A 22,453-nucleotide genomic window follows, 5' to 3' on the forward strand; every position below is an offset into this window, starting at 1 on the left:
AATACATAACATAAACATTTTTAATGAGGATCTCTTATTAAGGATTCCATTTATTAACAGTTTCTGACCAAAATATTTACTGAGCAGGACATTTTACATTTGAAAAATGAACTTGTCAGTGCTCACTGTGTAATTGTGACACTGTTTTTGAATTACCTCAGACATATATTTGGCATTTCTGTACTTCAATATCTTGTTTATCAGCTGCTAATTTGTCAATCAGGCTCTCATTAGGACATTCATTGTCCACAGAGGATAAATCCTAATACTGTGCTGAGTCCCTGCTGTTTTCTATAGTCCCATTGTCAGGTCAGGATTTTCCTTTGACCAACAATTTGGTCCATGACAAGCTATCCTGATAACTAACCAAGTCTCAATGAAATTTATTGTGGATATTATTGGTCCCCAGTGAATGAATCCTAATGTTTTGGAGACCCCCTGACCTTTCCTCTAGACACACCATCAGGCAAAAATGTCCCCTTGTACATAGGAAATGTCACAATGTAAGGGGCAGATTGCCATGGAATTTACCTTCATGCTCCTCAGATGATGAATTCTTAGCATTTTGGCTGCTTTATGAGGTTTCCTCTGGTGCCTCCCCTCAGAGCGAGCTTTAGCACATTATTGGTAAGGTTCTTAAAATAGCAAAACACCCATATTTGTGGATGTAGCTTTAGACTTTCAAACTTGTTTAAGATGTAGTATACAATATCTTCTGTTTACATTTCTAACAATATTTGCTTAAACTTAAAAGGTCAAATTAAAATCAGGTATACAAGACACCTGAGAATGCAGTAAATACCATAGAGGCAGTGCTGTGATGCTGAATCTAATAAGAAAACTGTGTCATTCTTTGAATGGGAAGCAGTGGTGCTCTCATCCCTACATTTCCTGAAATCAATTTCCAACTTCAAACAAAGACAGACAAGAGTCTGAAATTCTTAATAGTTCTTGACCTCTGTCAGCTGGACATACAAGTAAATTATAAATGATCAAAGTTGCATCTGCCAGAAGGGATTTCAGCATTTTTTTTACTTTTAATCACACCCAACAACAGTTTGGATTTGAGGTTCAAGTGACCATTTGAAGCCAGGAGAGAGAGACACACACAGGTAGTGGAGGAAATACTTTAATGGTGAGGAAACAGGCAGAACTGGAAGAGGGAGATAAGACACTCCAGGCGGTGTCCTGAACAAAAAATGAATTGAAAAAGAAAATGGGTGGAGGACCAAAGGAGAGAGAGAGGAAGAGAGGGGGTGGCGATGGCAGGGGAAGAGGGTGAGTGAGTTATCAGCCATGCAGAATAGTACACCTCATCTTGTTATCCTCTAGTTTGGGCGCCGCTTTTGCTTTTTGAGATAACAGGCGGTTCACTCCAGATTGTGGCTTTGAGTTAGTTAAGCTAACTATGCTTATTTGCGTTTGCAACATGTGAGCTTGTGATCAGTACTGCAGGTATTCAAGCAGGATCCTTTGTTGTAGTGTCCTTTGTTGAGTTCATATAACAGGATGACGTGGAAATCTAGATTGTTGGTTAAACTGTATTCACTGTGTATGTGAACCTCCAACAGGCTACACAGTCCTTTGCCTTTATACAATACATTTCTGTATTTGTATTTAAATATATGAAGTCCTGTTAACATTTTTTAAACTCATAACTACTTCCATTAATTACCATATTTCCATATTCAAAGGCCGTAACACTTCTTTATATTTCAGCTGCACCAGTCTGCCAGCATTGAAGTGGCCCAGCTCCAGCAGTTTCTTATGTACAGCCCTGGATGGCAGCCATTCGCACAGAACTGCTGCCTCCTCCTCACATGGTGTACGCAACCCAGTAGATCACATTCACCACAGCGAAAGTGAAAGGGAACACAGCCCTGGCGTAGATGTCGATGGTGTCAGCATCTATGGGCTTGCAGACGCACTTGGAACAGCATTTCTTCTCCTTGCTCTCCTCCGCTTGCCTGGACCTTCTCCTCCTTGGCTCGGCCTCCTCGCTGCCACCCTCTCTGGGGATTTCGCTGCTAGGGCGCTGGGTCCGCCCCTGCCGGTTGGAAATCATCACGCCCTGGTTCATGCCGGTGACCGACAGTGAAAACAGAACCATAGCCTGTTTGCCGTTCTTCACAATGGACTGTAGGGAGAACACAGAGAGGCATGTAAGCACTTTCTGAGGCTTTACGTGGTAGAGTGCAGTTTTAAGTCATTCAGCATCAAATATTTGACAAATCAGGCAAAACTGACAGTTAGCCCCTCTGCCACAAGAGGACTATTTGTAGAATCCCGAAAAATTAGGTAACTCTGCTAAATATCAAAAGACAAAAAGAGAGGGAGCAATCATTTTAAAAAAAACTGCTTGTTTTGCGATGCTAACATGACATCGTCCACTCTTTTCTTTATTAACAGATATACCAGTGAAACACTTTCCACTGTATGTTGAAACATCTCTTGCATTTTTTGCAATGTGATGTGTTACTGGATCACTTAGCACTTTACACTCCTTTTACTTTACCATAGAAGTACTTGGTACTTTTTATGTAAAGACAAGGCATTTTCAACTCTCTGTATTTTCGCAATAAAAACATTTAGCCCTGGGAACTTTGGCATATTTAAAAAAGAAAAATAGATATTTTGATAATGAAACATTACAGTCCAGAGCTACTCCTAAAACACAGCAGATTATGAAGTCCTCAAGTCTTCATTATTAAAGAAAACTATGGTTTATTATATCTTGAGATGTTTTGGTTTGTTTGGATGGTAAGTTTTCACAGTCATTGTAGTTTTACTCACATCAACAATGCATTCTGGGTCACCACACATTTTCAGTCACACCACTGTAAGATTCAATTTCACTCACTTCACTCATCTTTATCCTCATTTTTCTTGTGTTAGCATATAATCAGTTTTTGCTTAATATTGTGTTTATTGTTTTAATATTGTGCATATGTTCAATTTACAAAAATACCATCAAGTCAGCTTATCCTATTCTGAAGGTATACCTCAGTATATCAACAGCAAAGGAAACAGACAGTATGATGAGAATCACTATTACTCCCTAAAGAGAAGTCTTCTATTTTCCCATCAGGCTCTATGGAGATTCATTGTCTTGCTGAAGGTCAGTGGGACGGATGCTTGTCAACACCGGGCCCGACCCAGGTCAATGTTTGAAAGGCGTGCTCATTACTCACAACACCCCCCTGATGGGAGTACATGATGGGAATGATTTCCTTACCTCAGAGCTGAGCTTGTTGGCCTTCACCTTGGCCTTCTCTTTGAGTCTGTAGTCAGCGTTGTAGTGAGCGAAGGCGTACTCAATGAGTGCCGCAAACACAAACACGTAACAGATCCAGAAGTAGACGTCTAACGCCTTGATGGCTGAGGCTCGAGGCAGGGAGGAGCGGGCGCTTACCATTAGCGTGGTCATGGTGAGAACAGTCGTGATCCCTGTGGAAAGAACACAGGCACAAAGTACAGATTAGGGTTCTGTGGGTTTTTAACCATGCTAGCGGCATGGCCATATGGATGTCAGTCTGTCAGTAGGTCAGTCCAGACTGAAATATCTAACTATTGCCAGGATTAGCGCCACCAACAGGTCAAAGTTGTCACTTGTGAATTATTTTAACATCTACACGATGAACTTTACATTTGTAGCCCCACTACTGGTGAGGCTCTAACAATAGCAAAATTGTCAGTATGGTTTGGTATGATTCTTTTCATTCATCTACTCAGGACTTTAGACTTGTAGTCTTATTACTGAAAGCTCAATATCTGCTTTAGCAACATGGTTCAACCTTTCTGCAGATGAATGAACACCAACTTTGATTTAAGTTCCCCCCTTTTAGAATATCATTTTAGAAGTTGAAACAGACCCCATCAAACTAATACCAACCTAAGGATACACGAGCAGGGACTGCTGATTGGCTGATCCAAAAGGACACCCAGGACATGGCAACCAGTAATATCGAAGGCATGTATGACTGGATGATGTAGACGCCTCGATTACGTCTCAGCTCAAAGCGAAGACTGAGCCTTGGAAATCGTCCCGCTGGGAAGCAGAAAGCAGACACAGTGTTTAATTACTTTACTGAAGACGCTAATTATACATTAAGAAAATATCCAATTGTTCTTCACAGACGCTGATATTATAGAATGTCTGTCTGCTCACGTGTTCCCCTGGTGGCAAAGCTTCAAGATGTAAGTTATAAAGTAGTATTTCAAACTGCATTTTCCCAGCAGTAACTCCTATCATCTCCTAAACCACCTGCCTGGCTCAGTAGCAAGCCTGACCTGATCCATTCCTTCTATGCATAAAATATAACCACAGAAGTGCCTGAAGTAAAAAAAATAAATAAAAAAAATCATCTTCTTGCTTCAAAAAGAATGTGCAGAGTTTTCCAACACAAGAGGCAAGCCAAGTCCAAAAACTCAAAGTAGTACATAATGCATAAAACACTCAAGAACCATGCAAGGGGCTTTCAAACTGGCTGTGCTGACACTAACCTTGACAACAGAAAAAAGACAGGAAAACCAGATGAATGCTCACCAGATTTGAAGTTCATCATCTCAGTTACAAATCGATAGTCTGTGATGGTGAACTGGGAGAGCTCCAGTTTGTCCAGGCCGTGGATGTGTCTCTGACTCTCGGACCAGTGATACACAATGTCCTCTGAGGAGTAACCATCTAGAATGAAAAAAACTTTTTTTTACCAGTACGGCCTACATGTGAGGGTTACTCAGCACATAGCATTTTTATCCTAGCACTGAGGAACGGAGGAAGCTTATAACATTGTAACTTTTCCTAGATGTCACTTTACTTTGGCATGAGCACATCTAGAGAAATCGGAAAAGCAAAATTTTACTTGAAGATGTGTGAAGGAAGAAAAAGACGTTATGTGAATCCCAACTTACAGCTTTCCAGGTCCAGCATACACTCCTGTTCATCCATGGGATACTTGGTCAGGTCCATATCACACGCTACCGTCGAAGTGATTCTGACAAAACAGCCCAGTTAATCAAAACTTAATGTACACCATTGTAGTTGTCTATATTTGTATATCTAAATATTATAGTTAGTTGGATGACTTTTTTATGATAGCAGTAGAATGGTCTTGTTTAAAATTTCATGGATTCTGCCTACATACTGACAGTAATGCCCAATTTAGCTCTTTTGATGATTCACCTCGATCCACTTTATCTTTACCTTCACCTTTCCATATTTCCCTGCCTCCCCTATCTCTTTACATCAGGCATGTACATCAGACCATATCAGAGATTTTTTAAGTTTATGAAGGTATCACTGTTTACTCTCATGGTATGGCTCATGAGGGATTTTCTTTCCCAAAGACAACAAATAAAAGATGTCTGGCTCTCAAATGTCTGAAGGCATGAGTTTAAAAAAAACATAGCAAATCTGAAACTAGAAAGAACTTCCTCATATTGAAGACACAGTTCAACTCTGTAACAAAAAAGTTTCCCCTTGGGGATCAATAAAGTATTTCTGATTCTGATTCTGAACACCATAGCACCCAGATACATACTGTAGAGGTAAAGAGTCTCACTGGTTGCGTTTGTCTGACTGTCTGAGTCTGACTAGTGAAGACAACAATCAGTTTGTTCATACCGGCTGCTGTACAGAATGACTCCGTTGGGTTGCAGGCGGATCAACTTGTTCTCCACAGTAACATCATGGAACCAAGCAGATTTGGCATTGACGATGAAGGTGTCAGGCAGCCACAGCTTGTCCACGAATCGACTGTCCAGCCCCAGCGTCTTGTTGGTGTGATTGTAGGACAGGCGGTCATCGTGCCAGCTCTGCCGCAGGAACACGGTCATGGTATATTCCTGCCAGGAACAACACACATACAAACACACAGACCCAAACATAAAGGCTGAGTGGTGGACATGGGGAGACAAACAACATCTACCTCTACAGTATTAGGAAAGAAGGGGAAACATTTTGGGTTTTTTAAACCCACTTTGTATCAAAAATATTTTTTAAATGAAAACAAAACCAATGTTAATTTGTGTGGTTTAATATCAGATGCACTGAAGTCTGTAATTATAGAAGTGACTAAAAATATAGCTTAAAATGGGAGTCCACCTGTTAACACTTGAAGGTCAGTTTAGTTATGAGGAATACTACTAGCCCTGTGAAAACATTTGAATGATGTCTTCTGTGGCTCTAGAGGAGTTTTGTTAACTCTGAGAAAAACTGTTGCATTATGGGAAGTGTAGGATTCAGTGTTTTGGGGGCTTGACCCATAAAAAGTCAGGATATCTGCTGCGTAGATTTTGACCATTCTTTTTTTAAACTATCAAAAATTCATCACCTTCATAGGAGTGCATAACTAAGTTGCTAGAGCATGCCTTTTATTATTGGAATTTGGTGGAAATCTAATACTTGTAAGCACAAATTGGATTCAGTTTATTTCTCAAGAGTAGGTCTCATAAATAACACCTCATTATCTTAACTGTGTAAAATCTTACAAAGTAGACCAGAATTTTTATCCAATTATGTATTTCTTTTATTATATTTGAGCAATTACAGTACTTCTGTTACCATTCCAAATGTTTTGTCTCATTAAAGGGCAAAACCATCCTGAAAACTGCCACTGCTACAACTATGATTTAAAGTAAGTCTAGATTAGGTGACATCTAAAATCAAGCAGATACTCTTTTATAGATATTGTCAGAAATAATCCTAAAGCTGTTCCAGTTCATAGTATTTAACTTCGATATGGAAACATGTTTCATAACTGGTGTAAATACTGATTCTGGTGTCATTTCTACTGTACATTTGTGCCCAAACTATATGTGACAAAATGCTCATAAATCCCTGGTTTTCAGCTTTGGGCAAGCTTTTATTGAAATGCTTATTTGTAGGTGGATATTCAACTGTTGAAGGAAGGAAAAAATGTATTTGTTTGGAAAAAAAATCAGGGCCATATACAGTGTAATGTGAATCTTCCCACTAGATTTGGTTCTTGCCGTACAAAATCCATGAAAGCGTTCAATTATCTAACAACTCCGCTCATGTGTCACACATGTTCACACTGAGTTCTTTCAAACCCTCAAGTGGGATAAATCAGGATTATGCAAATAGCAAATCTTTGATCTTTGCCGCAATAGTGAAGTTGAGGGATGAGAATCTCACTGAAGAAGGAAGGAGAAAGTGACTGTATACTTTACCATGTTGGCTTCAGAGATGTGATCAATGCTGGCCACTTCAATAGCCATGGCCACATTCACTGGTGGACCTGCAGGCGGAGAAGTCAGAAAAGAAAGCAAACCTGGCCCCTGCCCATTTCAAACACACACACACACACATACCTTCTCTGCTCATTCTGACTCCATCAGTCCCTCCCATCCTCACTCCATCACCCATCTGTTTCCCTCCCACCTACCATCCTCCCACGTCTCAAACACTCCTACAGTGCATAGAGATTAAGCATTATCCAGTTTTACCATGCTAAGTGGCACATCGCACTGTGGGCATTCATAAACAGCACTGGGCTTTCATGGACTCGCACAGAGTGAGCGTCTGCCAACATTCACATACACACACACACACACACACACACACACACACACACACACACGCGCGCGCACGCACACACACTGTAGCATTTTCACTCAACAGTTTGCCATATGATTAGCATGAAGTGTGCCTCTGTGATCGGATGCTAGAGGGCAGGATACAGGGGAGCTCACTGATGCAGAACAGAAAGACTATTTATACTGAACATTAAGGAATCATACATTACCATTCCCCACCATTCAACACCTTCCCCTAATAATAATTTCTAGCAAATCATATTCTATTAGCCATACACTGGATGTATAGTGTGAGGTGATTTACAATTGGTGTAAAAGGAGTTTATTATATGCCAAGGTCAGCAGGAGAGAGTTTAGAAGGTGTCACCTAATGTTATAACAAGCATCTTTTACACAGTATCCTTTAGTGGAGGTGCACAGATTAATACATAATACATTTGTGATAGATAAACTATTTACAAATGTATATTTACTAACAAAAGAAGGGAACATTTTGCAAAACCTCTAAGCACCGTCGCACTGAACACGCTCATAGTTGTTTGTTTTTGAGGCATGAAATTTAGCGGTGTTGCTCTGGACAAAAGCATCTGCAAAATTAATATAATGTAAATGAATGTAATGTAAAAATGTTTTCCAAAATACAATGGAATTCAGAAATCCTTTTGTACAGTACAAACAAATGATTTGGTTCACAAATATGGTTTTCCATTTACACAAATCAAATTGTGCGAACTTTTGGATTTTTGATTTTGGCTGGTAAAAAAAAGATCCATAAATATTAAATATTTCTTATGTATGTCTCCCAAGAAAAAAAATGTAATCCACAAATATTGTTTGTACTTTCCAAACCAAAATAATTGGTTTTAAACTATGTTTTTGCATTTGTGCATCACCTTGCTCATGTGGATTTCCTTGTATTGTATTATCAATGGCATTTGTTTGTGAGTGCAAAGTCATATTTGTGAATGTTATTTCATTTTCAAGATGCAAAACATATTTATGAATCCCATTTTTTTTGTGTCAGTTTCATATGTATTTGAAGTTTAATGACACAAACATAATTCTATACTAAAAGGCTATGGGATGTGAGTTGAATGAAGGGAAATACTCCAAATAACAGACATGATTCCTCAGTGGTCATTATAATGTTACATCAATAGGAATGCAGCCACCACATGATGCTGTGTTATGATAGTTCGTGTAGGCGTTTAGTGCACAGGGTGGTGTGTGTGGCGATAGCGGTGCTCCTGTCCTGCTCCACATTTTCACCTTTGCTCAGCTGAGTTAAGCTGTGAGATTGAGAAATCTATCGCTGTGGTCATTGGATGTTTCACATCTTGCAGCCATTCTTAGCAAAGTCTCCAGAGCGGTGCTCATTGTTTGCACCACTCATCTCCCTTTTGCCCTTGAAGGACATCATCCTCAATAATCCCCTCAGCAAAGCTTCTCTTCACCTAAATGTGTCCTTAACAAATGATTCACCTTACTGAAGAGTCAAAGCAGGTATTTACATAAGGTAAATACAGCTTTGTTTTAATGTCATACAATAAAAAACAAAGAGTCCTCTAAAGATAATGGAATTGGAAAATGACATGTGAATGCCCTGTTGCTGTAACTTGGGTTTTGTGATGCTAAGGATGGCTGTAAATGTGAGGGGGTGAAATGCAACCCAACGCCACGAGCAGTAGATCTCATACTCACCTCCTATCCCAGGGCGAAAATTTCTGGCATAGCCCTTCATTAATTCATCCAGATTAGGTAACCAGGATATTTCAATGTCTGTACCTACATAGTCCCCAATGTCACTCAGCATGGCCCTAAAGGAGACAAACAGCAAACACAGCAGCCTTCAGTGGTCGTCCAGCCACACCATGTGTCCACAGGATGGTCTGGCAGAGATTCAGATACAGCAGATAGAGCAGAACCAGCTCTAAACACAACAATGACATATTATCACCTTATAAAGTTGTTATGGCAAACATGTTAGCAACTAGTTGGCTATTTACACATCAAGCAGACATAGAGCAACATTAGAATTTATTTGGACTTGTGTTTCTGTCCTCTTGACAAATGTAAGTCCAATATTAACTCTCCTTTTAGCTCTGTTTTGGTCTCCACCAGCTGCTGAGAAAAATGTCTGTCTCTTTAGCTGCTAAATGCTTCACTATCTTCACCAGCCAGTTGCTAACTGATAGCGTACAGTAGATTTATTACAGGTTTTTTTACTGAAAACAGCTGCCTGCTGCTGCTGGAAAAGATGTTGATGAAGCAGTGAGACTGAACCAATCGGTAAACCAAAACAATGAGATAAAAGAAGCTAGGGATCCCACCCTCAATTCTAAGGAAATAACCAAATATTACAAATCTATTTAGTAAGTTTTTATTTGTTGATTTGTCTTCAACGCATGTGACACAACATTGTGCATACACAATGTCATTCTTGAACAAACTGGAGGATTTTTGTGATCATCAGACAAATCAGGTTATTTTATACTGCGGTAATAAGAACAACAAAATACAACATATTTACAAATTCATTTTGGTAGATTTTTTACTCTACCATATACTATAAATCCAAATTTTCTACATCTCTCCCATATTTTGTGTGGGGGTTTTTGTGTTTTTTGCAGGCTGTTCTTTTGTATTTGTACCCTCTGTTAAATAATAGTACAATGGATCTGTTCTAAAATAATTAAACTGAAAAATTTAATTATGAATGATTATTTGTTATCATTAGCAGCATGTCATCTGAATATTAACACAAAATACCAGCCGTCAGCTGTATCTTTTCAAAAATCTGTAAGCCATATTGGCTAAAACCTGGTTGGTATATTTTTCTTCAGTCGTGTCTCTTTTTTTTTTTTTTGTCCACAAGGAGGCTGACAGCAGATCCATATCTACCAGTGTAGCTTCAGATTACACACAGCTCAGACTGAACTGTCATGCTGTGATATGCAGTCCACAAGCCTCCAAACCTTTTAGTGAAAATATATTCTTGTGAGAATACATTTCCCCATTTAATAAGACTTTCATCCGGAACAAGTAAGCACTTTATTATATTGCTGTTTCTAGTTTGGGACAGTGACACCTCGATTCAAGCAGTCCTTATGCTTATCCCATTCCTTTAACTTCTCAGGAGGGGAATAATAGTGAAATTAAAACTATTAGCTGATATAAAAGGACTCCCCTGAGGCCCCTGGAGCCCTCAGGGACAGCTAGAGGGCCCAGAGTCCATACTGACTACTGCCTCTGTGTAGGATTTAACAAGAGCAGCACAGCTCAGATACCACCAGGTGGCAGTTTTGTATACTAAAACAGCAAGCCTGTAAACAGATACCATGGAAATATATATAGTGTGGACCTTTATGTATTTGAGTTTAAGTCAAGTCAGTTACACCCTTTCATGAGAGACAAGGTTTCAACAATATGCTGTCATTCAATACAAGAAGAGCGTTCTCCATAAATATTTTCATGTGCACGCTGTGGTACTGTCATCCAGAGTTGAAAGAACTCACTGACGTGCAATAAATAGATTAAATTAAAGGTTTCAGAAATTAAAGGTTTCACTGACATTCAAAGCCACAAAGGCTGGTGGTGGCATTGACAGGGAAATGGAACATATGGGGTCTTGATCAAAGGTGTTATTATTCACCAACAATGAAAAGCCATTCAGTGACCTTTGAAATAAGGCTGACATTTGGAGAAAGTCGGCTTCCTAGAGAGCAAAGCATTACACCCACAGCTACATGGAAAACTGACCTCCACTGCAAAACATTATGTAACAAAAAATATCTGCTTGTCTATACAACTAGGGAAAAAAATTGTATTTCTGCCATGTCATTAACATTTCCTTAGTCAGTCCATTTGGAGTGGCATTTTTAGTCTGGCAAGTCATGTCTGAAATAAATGGGAGCACTGAGTGAATTAATTATTCACCATGTGACTCATGGATTTCTTTACTAATTGGCAGTTTCTAAAACTGGAAATAAAGAGCTTTTTCTTTGTTAACACACCAAGGTCAAACAGGCCTTCTCGCATGGAGGGACAAGATAGTGTGCGGAAGTGTGTGTCTGCTGTGGTGATCAGATAAATGGGTTTACTGCAATTTTATAGTATTTTTCATACTTAGCATTACAATCCCTTTGTAATCTGACCTTTCCTGTCTGACTTTAATTTAAAAAGGCCTGCAATTTCCCACAGTTATCAAGAATGATTCTAGTACAAGCTGTATTTACAGAAAGGTAACTTTTTACCTCCTTTATGTCACAGGGCAGTAGTACAGTACAACATATTCTTCTTGGATGTCTTGTTAATTGATTGTAACTTTCTATAGAGAAAATCTTCTCTTTATCTGTTGGTGGCTATTGCGGCTCATACACCGCTCTTCTTATATCTATTCTAAACACATCTGAAGCGTGTCCCTTCCTGTGCACCAGGAGATTTTTATCTAAAAGACCTTGCAGACGCTGTCTGACGCTGAAATGTGAAAGCTTTTATCAACTGACTAAATCTTGTATCCCTGATTTTTTATCAATAATTGCTACAAACTAGCAAAATGGCCATTTATTTAAAATGGCAGAGATTATTGCTTTAATTAAATGCTGCTCTCTAAAGAGCAGATCAGATTTTCTCTGACTCTGTAAATTGATGTTGTTTGAGAAAAAAGTGAAAGTGTTTATTTCTTGATTTCCTGACCTGAATTATCATTTTTCTGACCACAAAAAGCCAAACAGAACAGCTCACATACAGCTCTCCAAGGAAAAAGAAATATTACTATATGCTGTTAAAAGATAGGTACAGGGTTGAACATTTGATTGCTCTCTATGGAGATTTACTAAACATTTGCACCTCTATTTTCTCACCCCTCCATCCATGAGAAACATTTGAGAGAGTGTATTTCCAGAAACTCCTCTTCCTTCTGTATTTCACTTCCATTAGACGTCTCTCCCGAGGCCTGGATCTGCACCCGTCTGTTTATGAGCTAACATTAAACAGATGGGGAGCGGAGACGGAGGAGAGGAAAGACAAAGAGCAGCAGCCTCTCTCAAATTTATGGCATCTTTTTGTGAACGTAATGTGCAGCACACACTAACAAGCCTAATTAGTTTTATATACTGACACTGCTAGTTACCTGAACAAGCGCAGAGTGCCAGTCCCCTGATCCTCACTCTGTGACTCACTGTTTAATTTGTTTTATTGGCATCGATGTGTGATAAGCAGCACTGCAAAACCATCAAAATCCATTTGGATAAATCACAATAAAACATAAATAAGTCGCACATATCCACAGGCAGCTGCTCCATTGACTGTCTGTGTGTGTGTGTGTGTGTGTGTGTGTGTGTGTGTGTGTGTGTGTGTGTGTGTGTGTGTGTGTGTGTGTGTGTGTGTTGCATTAACGGACAATAAGAATGAATAATAGATTGCTTTTCATTCAGCAAACAGATCTTTTTATTGACTACTACTTACACTTAAATATGGAGTCCCAGAAGCGACACACTTCACCAAATCTTTATTTGATGTGTTAAAAGTTTAAATGATAACCAAAATGAATTGCTTGATAAAATGAACTGAAAATGAATTTTAATTTTACTCTCATATTTATCCTTTACTAGCTTTTTAAAAAATTCCTTATTCTTGATTTCCTTGATCCTAACACACATTTAATGTGCTAGGATCCAAACCCTACACCCCGGCCCCACCACTGCGCTCCTCTGCCTCTGGACGTTAAACTGTCCTCATCTCGGTCAAGGCTCTTCTGTGTTCTGGCTCCACGGTGGTGGAATGAGTTCCTCACTGAAGTCAGGACAGCAAAGTCACTGCACATCTTCTGCCGCAGGCTAACAACCCACCTTTTCAGACTACATCTCGACAACCCTTGCTAGCACTTACTTATGTCTTGTTTTTGTTTTTTTTTTAATGCTAAGCACATGTATTGTAGCACTGAACATGCTTTTAGTTATTTGTTTAGAAGGGATACACTTTTTACAATATACAATTCTGGATGATATTTAGCTCTTGCTCCTACATGGTTTGAATGCATTTATTGTAAGTTACTTTGGCCAAAAGCGGCTGCCAAATGAATGTAATGTAGCACACATAATTTATTTATTTCACATCTTTCCCACACCCTTCTCGTTATCATATAAGAAACAAAGAAAATGGGAAATGTTGTTAGAAGATTTGGGGAAATAGAAAATGGATGAATGATTAAAAGTGTTCTATAGGAAAAAAGGATTAGGGGGAAACATTATTAAATGTGTATTTGTCCAAACTTGAACTTTACAGAACATCGTCATTGTCACTTCTATTTGTCTAAACTTCTTTCCAGTGAAGGTAGTTGGAATTAAAAAATATGCTCAACTGACAATGTTTTTTTCCAGTCAAGGAAGTGCTACTTCTTGTAGCACACAGAGGTCATAGGGGAAGTAATTGTGGTGGGTGTTGGGTGTACAAAGCACAGGACATTGACACTGGAGACCAAGGCTAGCATCCTGAGTCCCACGATAGATTTAGGCTACTAAAACACCTCGGTTAAGGTTAGGGAAAGTTTTTGCCTTCTGTGGCTCTGGAGGAGTTTTCCAAAGTCTAAGAAAATAACCTTGATGATGTCATCAGGGTCATTTGGTTTAGATTTAGGGACTACAACAGAAAGGCTGTTTAACTAGAGGCATAGAGTGTGAATGATGTGGACGTGTATTGGTGGTATGTTTTTATACTTATTTTATCGTTTTGCTCTTGTACGCTCTAGTATTGAAGGTAATTTCAGTTGAAATGTACAACCAAATACAATTTTATGGTCAAATTAAATGCTATGATAAATGCTATGTTATCTGAGACCAATTAGCACAAGCTAAAATACAATTAACAATGTTTTCCTGCACAGGCTAATGCCGTTAGTCTTGCACTGAAGAGTTGATTTCCAAAACTCACTCAGTCTACTTTTGGTCAAAATCAAACCAAATACTTATCAAATACTATCCCATTTTCCATACCTTTATCAGCCCTTCTCCAAATTAATATTCTAAAGTTAAAACAAACAAATCGATTCCTTAACATTTTCTCAAAACTGGTCATAATGGACACAGGGAAACTTTAAAACTCTTCAAGATACAGGAAACAACTCTGCATTGTGACAATTCTGATTTAGTTGTTTAAAATTCTTTTGTTGTCTGCTTTGTGATGTACACTTTTACAGTGGATATCTGAACATCCTCGTGTCATAACACAGTGCATCAAATCTACTCTGGAATTCATGCCCACGGAGGCCCTAAGCTTTTTCTTGCAGGACGAGCCTTATCTGTTTTTCCAAATCTGCGACCAAATCCTTTCCTACTGATGATTTGATTCAGGCTCTAAAAGAAAGTCTGAACCCTGATCCTCTAGTTATAGGATGGCCTCCATCCCATCCTGATAAATGCAGTGAAATCTACAGTGGAATCTGCTGGATAAACATACTGTACAGGACAGAGCTGCTTGTGGAGAAAATTTACAGCAGGGCAGGTTTCTCCTTATCAGAGTGGAAACTGCTGCAGGGCTAACATTCAGGTCAGTGAGTCTGCTCTGTTATTTCAGAGAGCCTCAAAAAGCAGAGCTTCTGCAAATTTGAATAAAGTGACATTTGTCCTTGAAAAGCTTTCATCACCGGACGTACAGTATGAGAGTCATGTTGCCACACACTGCTCCTTTACTGGACTAAACTAAGTAAATAAGTGTGATACTTCAGTATTGCGATTACAGGATGAACTGCAAAGCATGCAGAATCAATTTTTTAATACTGTACTGGTATACTTGAAAATATATACATAAATAACACAGCACTTGAAAAACTACAATTTGAAGTTGATATACTGTATACCGAATGACTTTCTTCTTATTTAGTACCAGAGAACATGAAAGGACCTGTAGCTGTTATGTCAGTTGTTTTTGGTTCATTGTGGAGCTCTACTTTAATAACTGGTATACAATATGTTATTGAATAATTTAAGGTGAGGCAACGCTGGTGAAAACTGTGATTTTGGTTGCATCAGTCAAATGAATTAATAGACAGAATATTAATCAATAAAAACTGTGAAAATCAATGAACTGTTTAAATAATTTATCAAGTAAAAAACAGTGGTGGTTCAGTCTCAAATGTGAGCATATGCTGCTTTTCTGTTTTATACTATATTGTAAAGTGAACACATTTGAGGTTTTGTGACTGTTGGTCAGACAAAATAAGCGATTTGAAGATATCACTTTTGACCATAGACTGTATTTATAGATAAAGATAAGCCAAAATATCCCAGATACGGGAGCTGCAATCTTGCGCTGGTGACGTCATTTGGAGCCAGAGTCTGCGCAGTAGTGATCGGGGTTGGAGCCGCGGTATCGAGGTCCCACCATGGTCCAGCCCATACACCCGGCCGACTCGATCGAGATGTTTTGGCTTCACTTTTGGGGCGCTGTCATGTCATCCATCTTTATATACAGTCTATGCTTTTGACTCTGACATGTGATGAGTTCTCATAATTTTTTATATTTTATTTACTAAGCAATTAATTGTTTAATTTGACAAGGCAACAAAAATAGTACACACTAAAATGCCAAATTTTAAATTGTATTATATTGAGGTGTGAATGCTGTATCAGAGCCTTTTCCACGCTTACAGGAATTAAATTCTGATGGGGGAAATACTGAATCTTTTATTTATTTATTGTCGGGCTAAATTTAGTCCGATTTTAATACATCTAATACACATTTAAAAGTAGAATCAGCATATAACAGATCTATCAAGTGTAAGTTTTCAGTTTTCGAATGAATACTCCCCAAAATTGCTAAATCCCCTCAAATATGCCCCCCCAAAAAGATAAGATATGGCTGTCAGATATGCTTATAGAGAAATTTTAATTTAAAATATTTTTTTTTAAAAATCAAATTCCTTTTAATTAATTAATATGTTTTTAGTAATCAGAATTTGAATGTTTGTGATCATATTCAACAGATTAGACAGCAGAATTATTGGAATAAACGGTTTATTTTTGCTTTTTACATGTGGTGCGTCACCTTATACTGAGTAGGAGGCTTTTAGTGGAAGCACTGAAGTGTCCCTGCACCACCTCACCCTGCTGCCAGAGCAGAGTAGGGCTTTAGAGCCAGTTCATGCAGCCAGAGGAACATGATCAAATCACTGTGTTATAGGGAAATGTACTCTCTGGTCAGGGGGGGGGGATTTATCTGCTGACTTAGCCTCTTATACAGATTAGTTAGGAGCACTGTGTCACTTGAGTGCAGGTTTATGGTTTAAGTGTGACAGACCATAAAGATCATGAAATGTTGGGATTAAATCCTGTCAAGTGAGCCTACGACCAAGCGTCATGGGAGCTGTAGTTGTATATAGCTGAATTATTGTATTATTTAGTGTTTCAATGCAATTGTTCTTTTTTTATAACTTGAGTCCTATTAAGCTTGTTTTGGACATCATTCTTATCATTATCTTAGTTTAATCAAATTTAATCCAGATTTCTTTAGTCTCATATTGCCACACTGAGCTTTAGAGATTAGTTTTGAGATACTGTTAGTTGCCTACAATCATGAACTATAATAACTTCTTTCCACTTCCTCTCAGCTGATGACAACCACATTGACTCACGACACTAAGGCTCTGCACAGAAGGGCCAAATCCTGATGGTGCCCGTCATCAGCAAAGCTGTGTCATTGTCATGGTGAAATGATGTTTAACTTGGTCATGCAGGACACTAAAGAGAAGGCGTCGAGTTTTTTTTTAAGTCTCACTGTGTGTGTTCAGCTTTCTCTGGTAGCATCTGCATGTCATGGGAGTCTCTGCTGCTTAGAGTTTTGATTTAATCCTAAATGTCGACCAGATAGCAGCCTCGCTGTGGACTGATCTGCTGCAATCAGAGATTGTAAATATATTATTACTGCAGACTCATTTCACACTTCATGCAGCTGCTTCACAATAAAAGCTTACCACTGGAAAACCACCTGAAGATTTCTATTGTTATCCAGCTGTAGGAAGTGTTCATGTAATCAACACTTAAAAATGACCAAACCACTTTTAACTCAGCAAATAATTTATAAATATTGCAAGGGATGAATGGTAAAAGAAGATGTAGCCACAAGTACCTAGTTAGATGAAAAGGTGCTCAATTTCTTTATGAAAACATATGTATGTATGTATTATGTATGCCCAGCCTGATGGAAATCCACTAATAGGCCTTTTTCACAGCAGAAAAGGCACAGGTGTAATTAATAACATTTATAACGACTGCACTTAGTAGTCACACCTGTGCTTTCCTGCTAAAACAAGTCAAACTGTCTGCAGTGACAAAGCTCTATTGACATTGAAGGGTAAGGCTAGTGTTATTCTGTATTTTTCTGAGTGCAAACAAATCCCATGATTTGCCCGAAATCACACCCTATTTACTATATAGTGCACTATATTATCCCTATGCACTGTAAAATTTCAGCAATGGAACAAAAAAAGTGGTGTCCATGACATGCACACTACTTTCTGCAATCAAACAATCCCACAATGCAATGTGTTGCATTTTCAAAATTTACAGTTACACAACACTGCACCTGTCAGTTAGTGTCCGAAATCTCATTTTACTGTCCATGATACAATAAATTTCTGAGTGTCTAATATAAAGGGAGAAGTGAATGAGTAAATAAGTGATTTCAGACACAGCTTAAAACCAACAATGCGTTGTCTGTCTCTCAGTACTTTCTGACTTCCCTTCCCTGTATATGGCTCTCAGCCCCAAGCCCATTGGTTCCTACTGAAGACATAAATCTTAGGACAATAGGACAATATATAGTCTCATTAAAAGAGGCTAAGTCACTCGCTAAGACAGCTGGGCACTGTAGTTTTTTGCAAACGTGACTCAAACAGGACTAAACAATGCATTCGCGGGAGGACTGTTCAGCCTTGGATTAATAGACATTTGGTGTGCTGATAAGTATTTACAGCATCGGGATAGTGTGTATAGGAATAGTTTTTGGACAACAATGAAGCCGCAGAGGAATAAGCTATACAGTATCAGCCTTTAGCGACACAGGCAACACTTGTTAGATGGATCAATTAATTGTGTTCGTCTTCACGAAGACCCACAATTTCCTATTGTGCACAATAGGAAAAATACAGAATGTCACCAACCTTATCGTTAAATATCTACTGTATGGTTTTATCATGGCCAAATTGACTAACGAGCCAATCACACAAAAACTTTGTGTGTTCCTTCAATTATCATTTTAATAAACCTAAACTTTAGACAATAATCTCTTTGTTGCTGATTAGATCTTTTATTGTGTAAATGGTATGACTCTATTAGGCTCACAGTTACAGTCCTGCCACCAAAAATCATACGTGTACACGCGCTCTTATCCACTGAGGTTAAAATAAGCAATGAAACTCTTTGCTTTGGGAAACATTTGTAACCAGGACCAATACAACATGGCGGTATGTTCCAAATTAACACTCATTATTCTGTTTGAGGTCCTGCTGTCGTTGTTGCCTCTGTTGCAGATATTATACTATCAATTCGATGCCGATTGTGTTTGGTGAAGTGAAGGGTAAGTGACACTTCAGCTAGAAAGAAAAGCTGTGAAAAACCAAAGGTGGCGAGGCATAACAGCATAGCTAAGCAACTTTTGTGAAATGGATAAACTAGGAGCTAAAAAGAGAACCAGAGTAATTCTGTTCAGTCGGGGGAGCAAGGAAAGGAAGCAGTTTGCAACTTTCAACCACCAAAGGCAAAACAACGTGTGTGTGTGTACATGATTTTGTGTGTGTGTACACGATTGTGTGTGTGTGTGTGTGTGTGTGTGTGTGTGTGTGTGTGTGTGTGTGTGTGTGTGTGTGTGTGTGTGAGAGAGAGAGAGAGAGTGATAAAGAGAAAAAGAGAGAGAGAGAGAGAGAGAGAGCTGACACATAATGAGGTGCAAGAAAAAGCCTACACTCTGCATTGTACTGAGAACAAAATAATAATAATAATAATAATAGCAGTGACTAGAGGCAGAAAAATCCAATTACAATAGCTATTACTCCCTCTGCTGGTGAACAGCCAAGAGGGACAATGGAAGTGATTTGCCCAAATTTCACCCAAAGCTTAAGTAGCTTCACCCTTTGCCCTTTTCAGGGGAGGCCCTTGCCAGCATGTGGGCTTTGGGGAAATTGGGGCTCAGTAGTAAATGCTGGTTAAGAATTGGATGCTTGTGAAAGCTTATGGACAAGAGCATGAGGTCATTTCGACTGCACCCAGATTAATATAGGCCTCTACTGAAAACATAAATATAAAATGTAAAGCACCCAAACTTGTGTTTTGAAATTCTGTCTACTTTAGGTTTGAAACTTGGCGTCTAGTTTAGAATAGCCTGGTTTTCCCATCTGACAAAAGCATACTGTTTTGTATTCAAGAAATCTGTGTGTGTATAATCCGCAGAATACTGACAATCAGAGGTCATGGTTGGATTAAATTTCAATGTGGTAACTGTAAAATCACTATAAATGACAGTGGGCTTAAGGTTTTCTGAGCTTAAGAGGATCAATGTTTTCATTATCTGCAAATGTCAATCTTGGACTAATTTCAGCAAAATATGCACTAAACAAACAATTTCGACCTGTTAATTCCCTTGCTTTACTTTAACTCTCCAAACTGGGAATCTGTATTGCTGGTTATATAGCAGAGGGGCTGCTCTGTTTAAATGTATTAGTCCTGTAAATGCGTTGAGGCCTGTTCTGATCCTGATATTTGACCCCTATGGAACAGGCCTGGAGGTGGGTGACATTATCTGCTACCTAAAAACGCACCCACTCACTCACCTCACCTCGCATTCATCTCCATAAAAAAACACCTCTTTCTATGCATATGCATTATGCAAATAGTGTCATCAGGTCCATGTGCCCGGAGGTAAAGCAGAGGAGAAAGCAGACTCCGGGATGTGGGTGTGGAGAAGTATTTTTATATAAGGATGTAGAGGGCAAAGCCACATAAATTTACTTATCTTTAAGCGTACTGTATATTCATATTAATAAGGTAAAGTCGTGGGAAGCGAGACACGGCGAGGAGGATGAAACTGACTGGCGATGTTTTAGCTTTAATTCATGTTTATTTTTCTAAAGAATAATTGATTTTTGGTGATATTAGTTGCTGATTGCCTCGTGATTTGCCGTCCACAGAGAGGTATGGGTATTCGCCTTTGCTGTCCTCATAATCCTTATTTTCAGCGGTTGTTTGCCTTTTCTGGTCAGACTTTAAGTTTATGGTTTATCCAACTTTGTATTCACTTATTGCATTTTTTCAATAGGATCTGCACTATCGGGCGACGTAGTAATAAGACACCTGCAAGAGGAAAAAAAGCGAGGTTGATCTCACCTGGTGAAAAGATCCCCTCCAACGAAGAGCAGAGCAAGACTCGGCAGCAGGAAAGTTGGGATCTCCATTATGATAAATAATTGAGAGAAAAAGAAAAGTTTCCCGGAATGGAAATCGACGACAAAGCCACAGAGTTTTATTTTAGTGCGCTCTCCTCGTGATCCGGCGCTGCCGAGAAGAAAGTAAAGTCTGGTGCTGGCGCTGCTGAAGATGATGGTGATGATGACCCCATGATCGGCTGGCTCCCCAATTCGTCCGTGTCCAGGAGCGCGCGAGAAGAGAGGGCACCGAGGAAAAGGAAAACTCCCTGTCCGACCGCAACAACGAGCCGATCCACCGCTGCCGCCGCCTGTCCTCCAGCAACAGAGAGAGGGGGATGAGGGGAGAGAGAGAGAGAGAGAGAGAGAGAGAGAGAGAGAGTCACTAATCTGTCGATCCCTCCGTTGCTTGGCCTCTAAACGTCTGATTCAATCTGGCTATGGAGGCGGGGGGCATGTCACGAACATAGGACTTCAGCATATTATGTAATGTGTGACACGTTCGTACCTCCTCTCCAGTAGGTAATTACTGTTAATAAAGTTGTATTTCAACTTTTTTTTTTTAAAAGGAAAAACGCCAGAAGTTATTATAGTGAGGGCCCCAGTGGGTCCCAAAGTGGGTAGGGGCACCCAGAAGTCCTTGAGTTGTCTATGGGACCTTACCCAATTAAAAAGGAGTAGCATGTAGTTCCGGTGTGTTTTCACTAAATCAAATACTCTCATGACATCAGTAAGTACATTTATGTATTGCAGGCCTATGTATTCTCTAATATGGATAATGGTTGGTGAGTTCTAGTAAGATTAAACCATTTCTGATGGGACTCTGGAACAGCTGACTGTCAGCAAAACAATGAGAGAAAATGAGAGAACTACTCTGATCAGAGGTTTCACTGTTAGCTCAGCACCTCCAGCGTGTTCCCATCCCAGACTGTTATATAATTATGTTCACAAGTAGATCATAAAGTTTCTCATATCAGGGTCATATTACTGTAGCAGAGGTTATTAAACTTTTCATGTCAGGGGCCAAAGACATTTAGTCTCTACAGCAAATTAAATCAAATATCACAAAGAACAATAAGATCACTACTGACACAAAAGTGATATTCAAGAATATGTTCAGGGCACCCTGGTGGCCTAGGGGTTAAGGCACCCAACATAAACTCCGTCCAGCAGGGGCCCTTGATTGCATGTCATTCCGAATCTCTTTCCCCCCTCCTTTACTGTCATCGCTCTACTTTCAATCATTGAATGAAGGCATAGAAATGTAGAATTTAGTGATACCAGTCATCATTTAGCACCGCAGAAGCCATATACCAATGGAACAAAGACTATAATATTTATAAAATCTGTGATGAACACCACATTCACAACATATAAATCCATCGTATTACAGGAGTATAAAAATATTTACAGTATAATAGAACTAGATACTACCCTTTTAGTACTGTGTAGGGTAAAGGAGTACTCCTACGATTCAGCATTAGG

At 39.1% G+C, this 22,453-nt stretch overlaps 1 protein-coding gene across 1 annotated transcript; it reads right to left on the reverse strand.

The window, feature by feature from the left end:
- Window positions 1–1,113: 1,113 nt before the first annotated feature.
- On the reverse strand, window positions 1,114–21,393 carry gabrd (gamma-aminobutyric acid type A receptor subunit delta). Its single transcript, XM_044211670.1, has 9 exons — window positions 20,931–21,393; window positions 9,259–9,374; window positions 7,192–7,259; window positions 5,624–5,844; window positions 4,912–4,994; window positions 4,547–4,684; window positions 3,893–4,048; window positions 3,236–3,447; window positions 1,114–2,137 (listed from the first exon to the last, which is right to left on the reverse strand). Exons 1-9 carry the CDS (start codon window positions 20,996–20,998, stop codon window positions 1,817–1,819), a joined length of 1,383 nt encoding a protein of 460 aa, XP_044067605.1. The 5' UTR covers window positions 20,999–21,393; the 3' UTR covers window positions 1,114–1,816.
- Window positions 21,394–22,453: the final 1,060 nt, after the last annotated feature.

The sequence above is a fragment of the Siniperca chuatsi genome, linkage group LG10 (genome assembly GCF_020085105.1).
Source record: "Siniperca chuatsi isolate FFG_IHB_CAS linkage group LG10, ASM2008510v1, whole genome shotgun sequence".
Taxonomy (NCBI): domain Eukaryota; kingdom Metazoa; phylum Chordata; class Actinopteri; order Centrarchiformes; family Sinipercidae; genus Siniperca; species Siniperca chuatsi.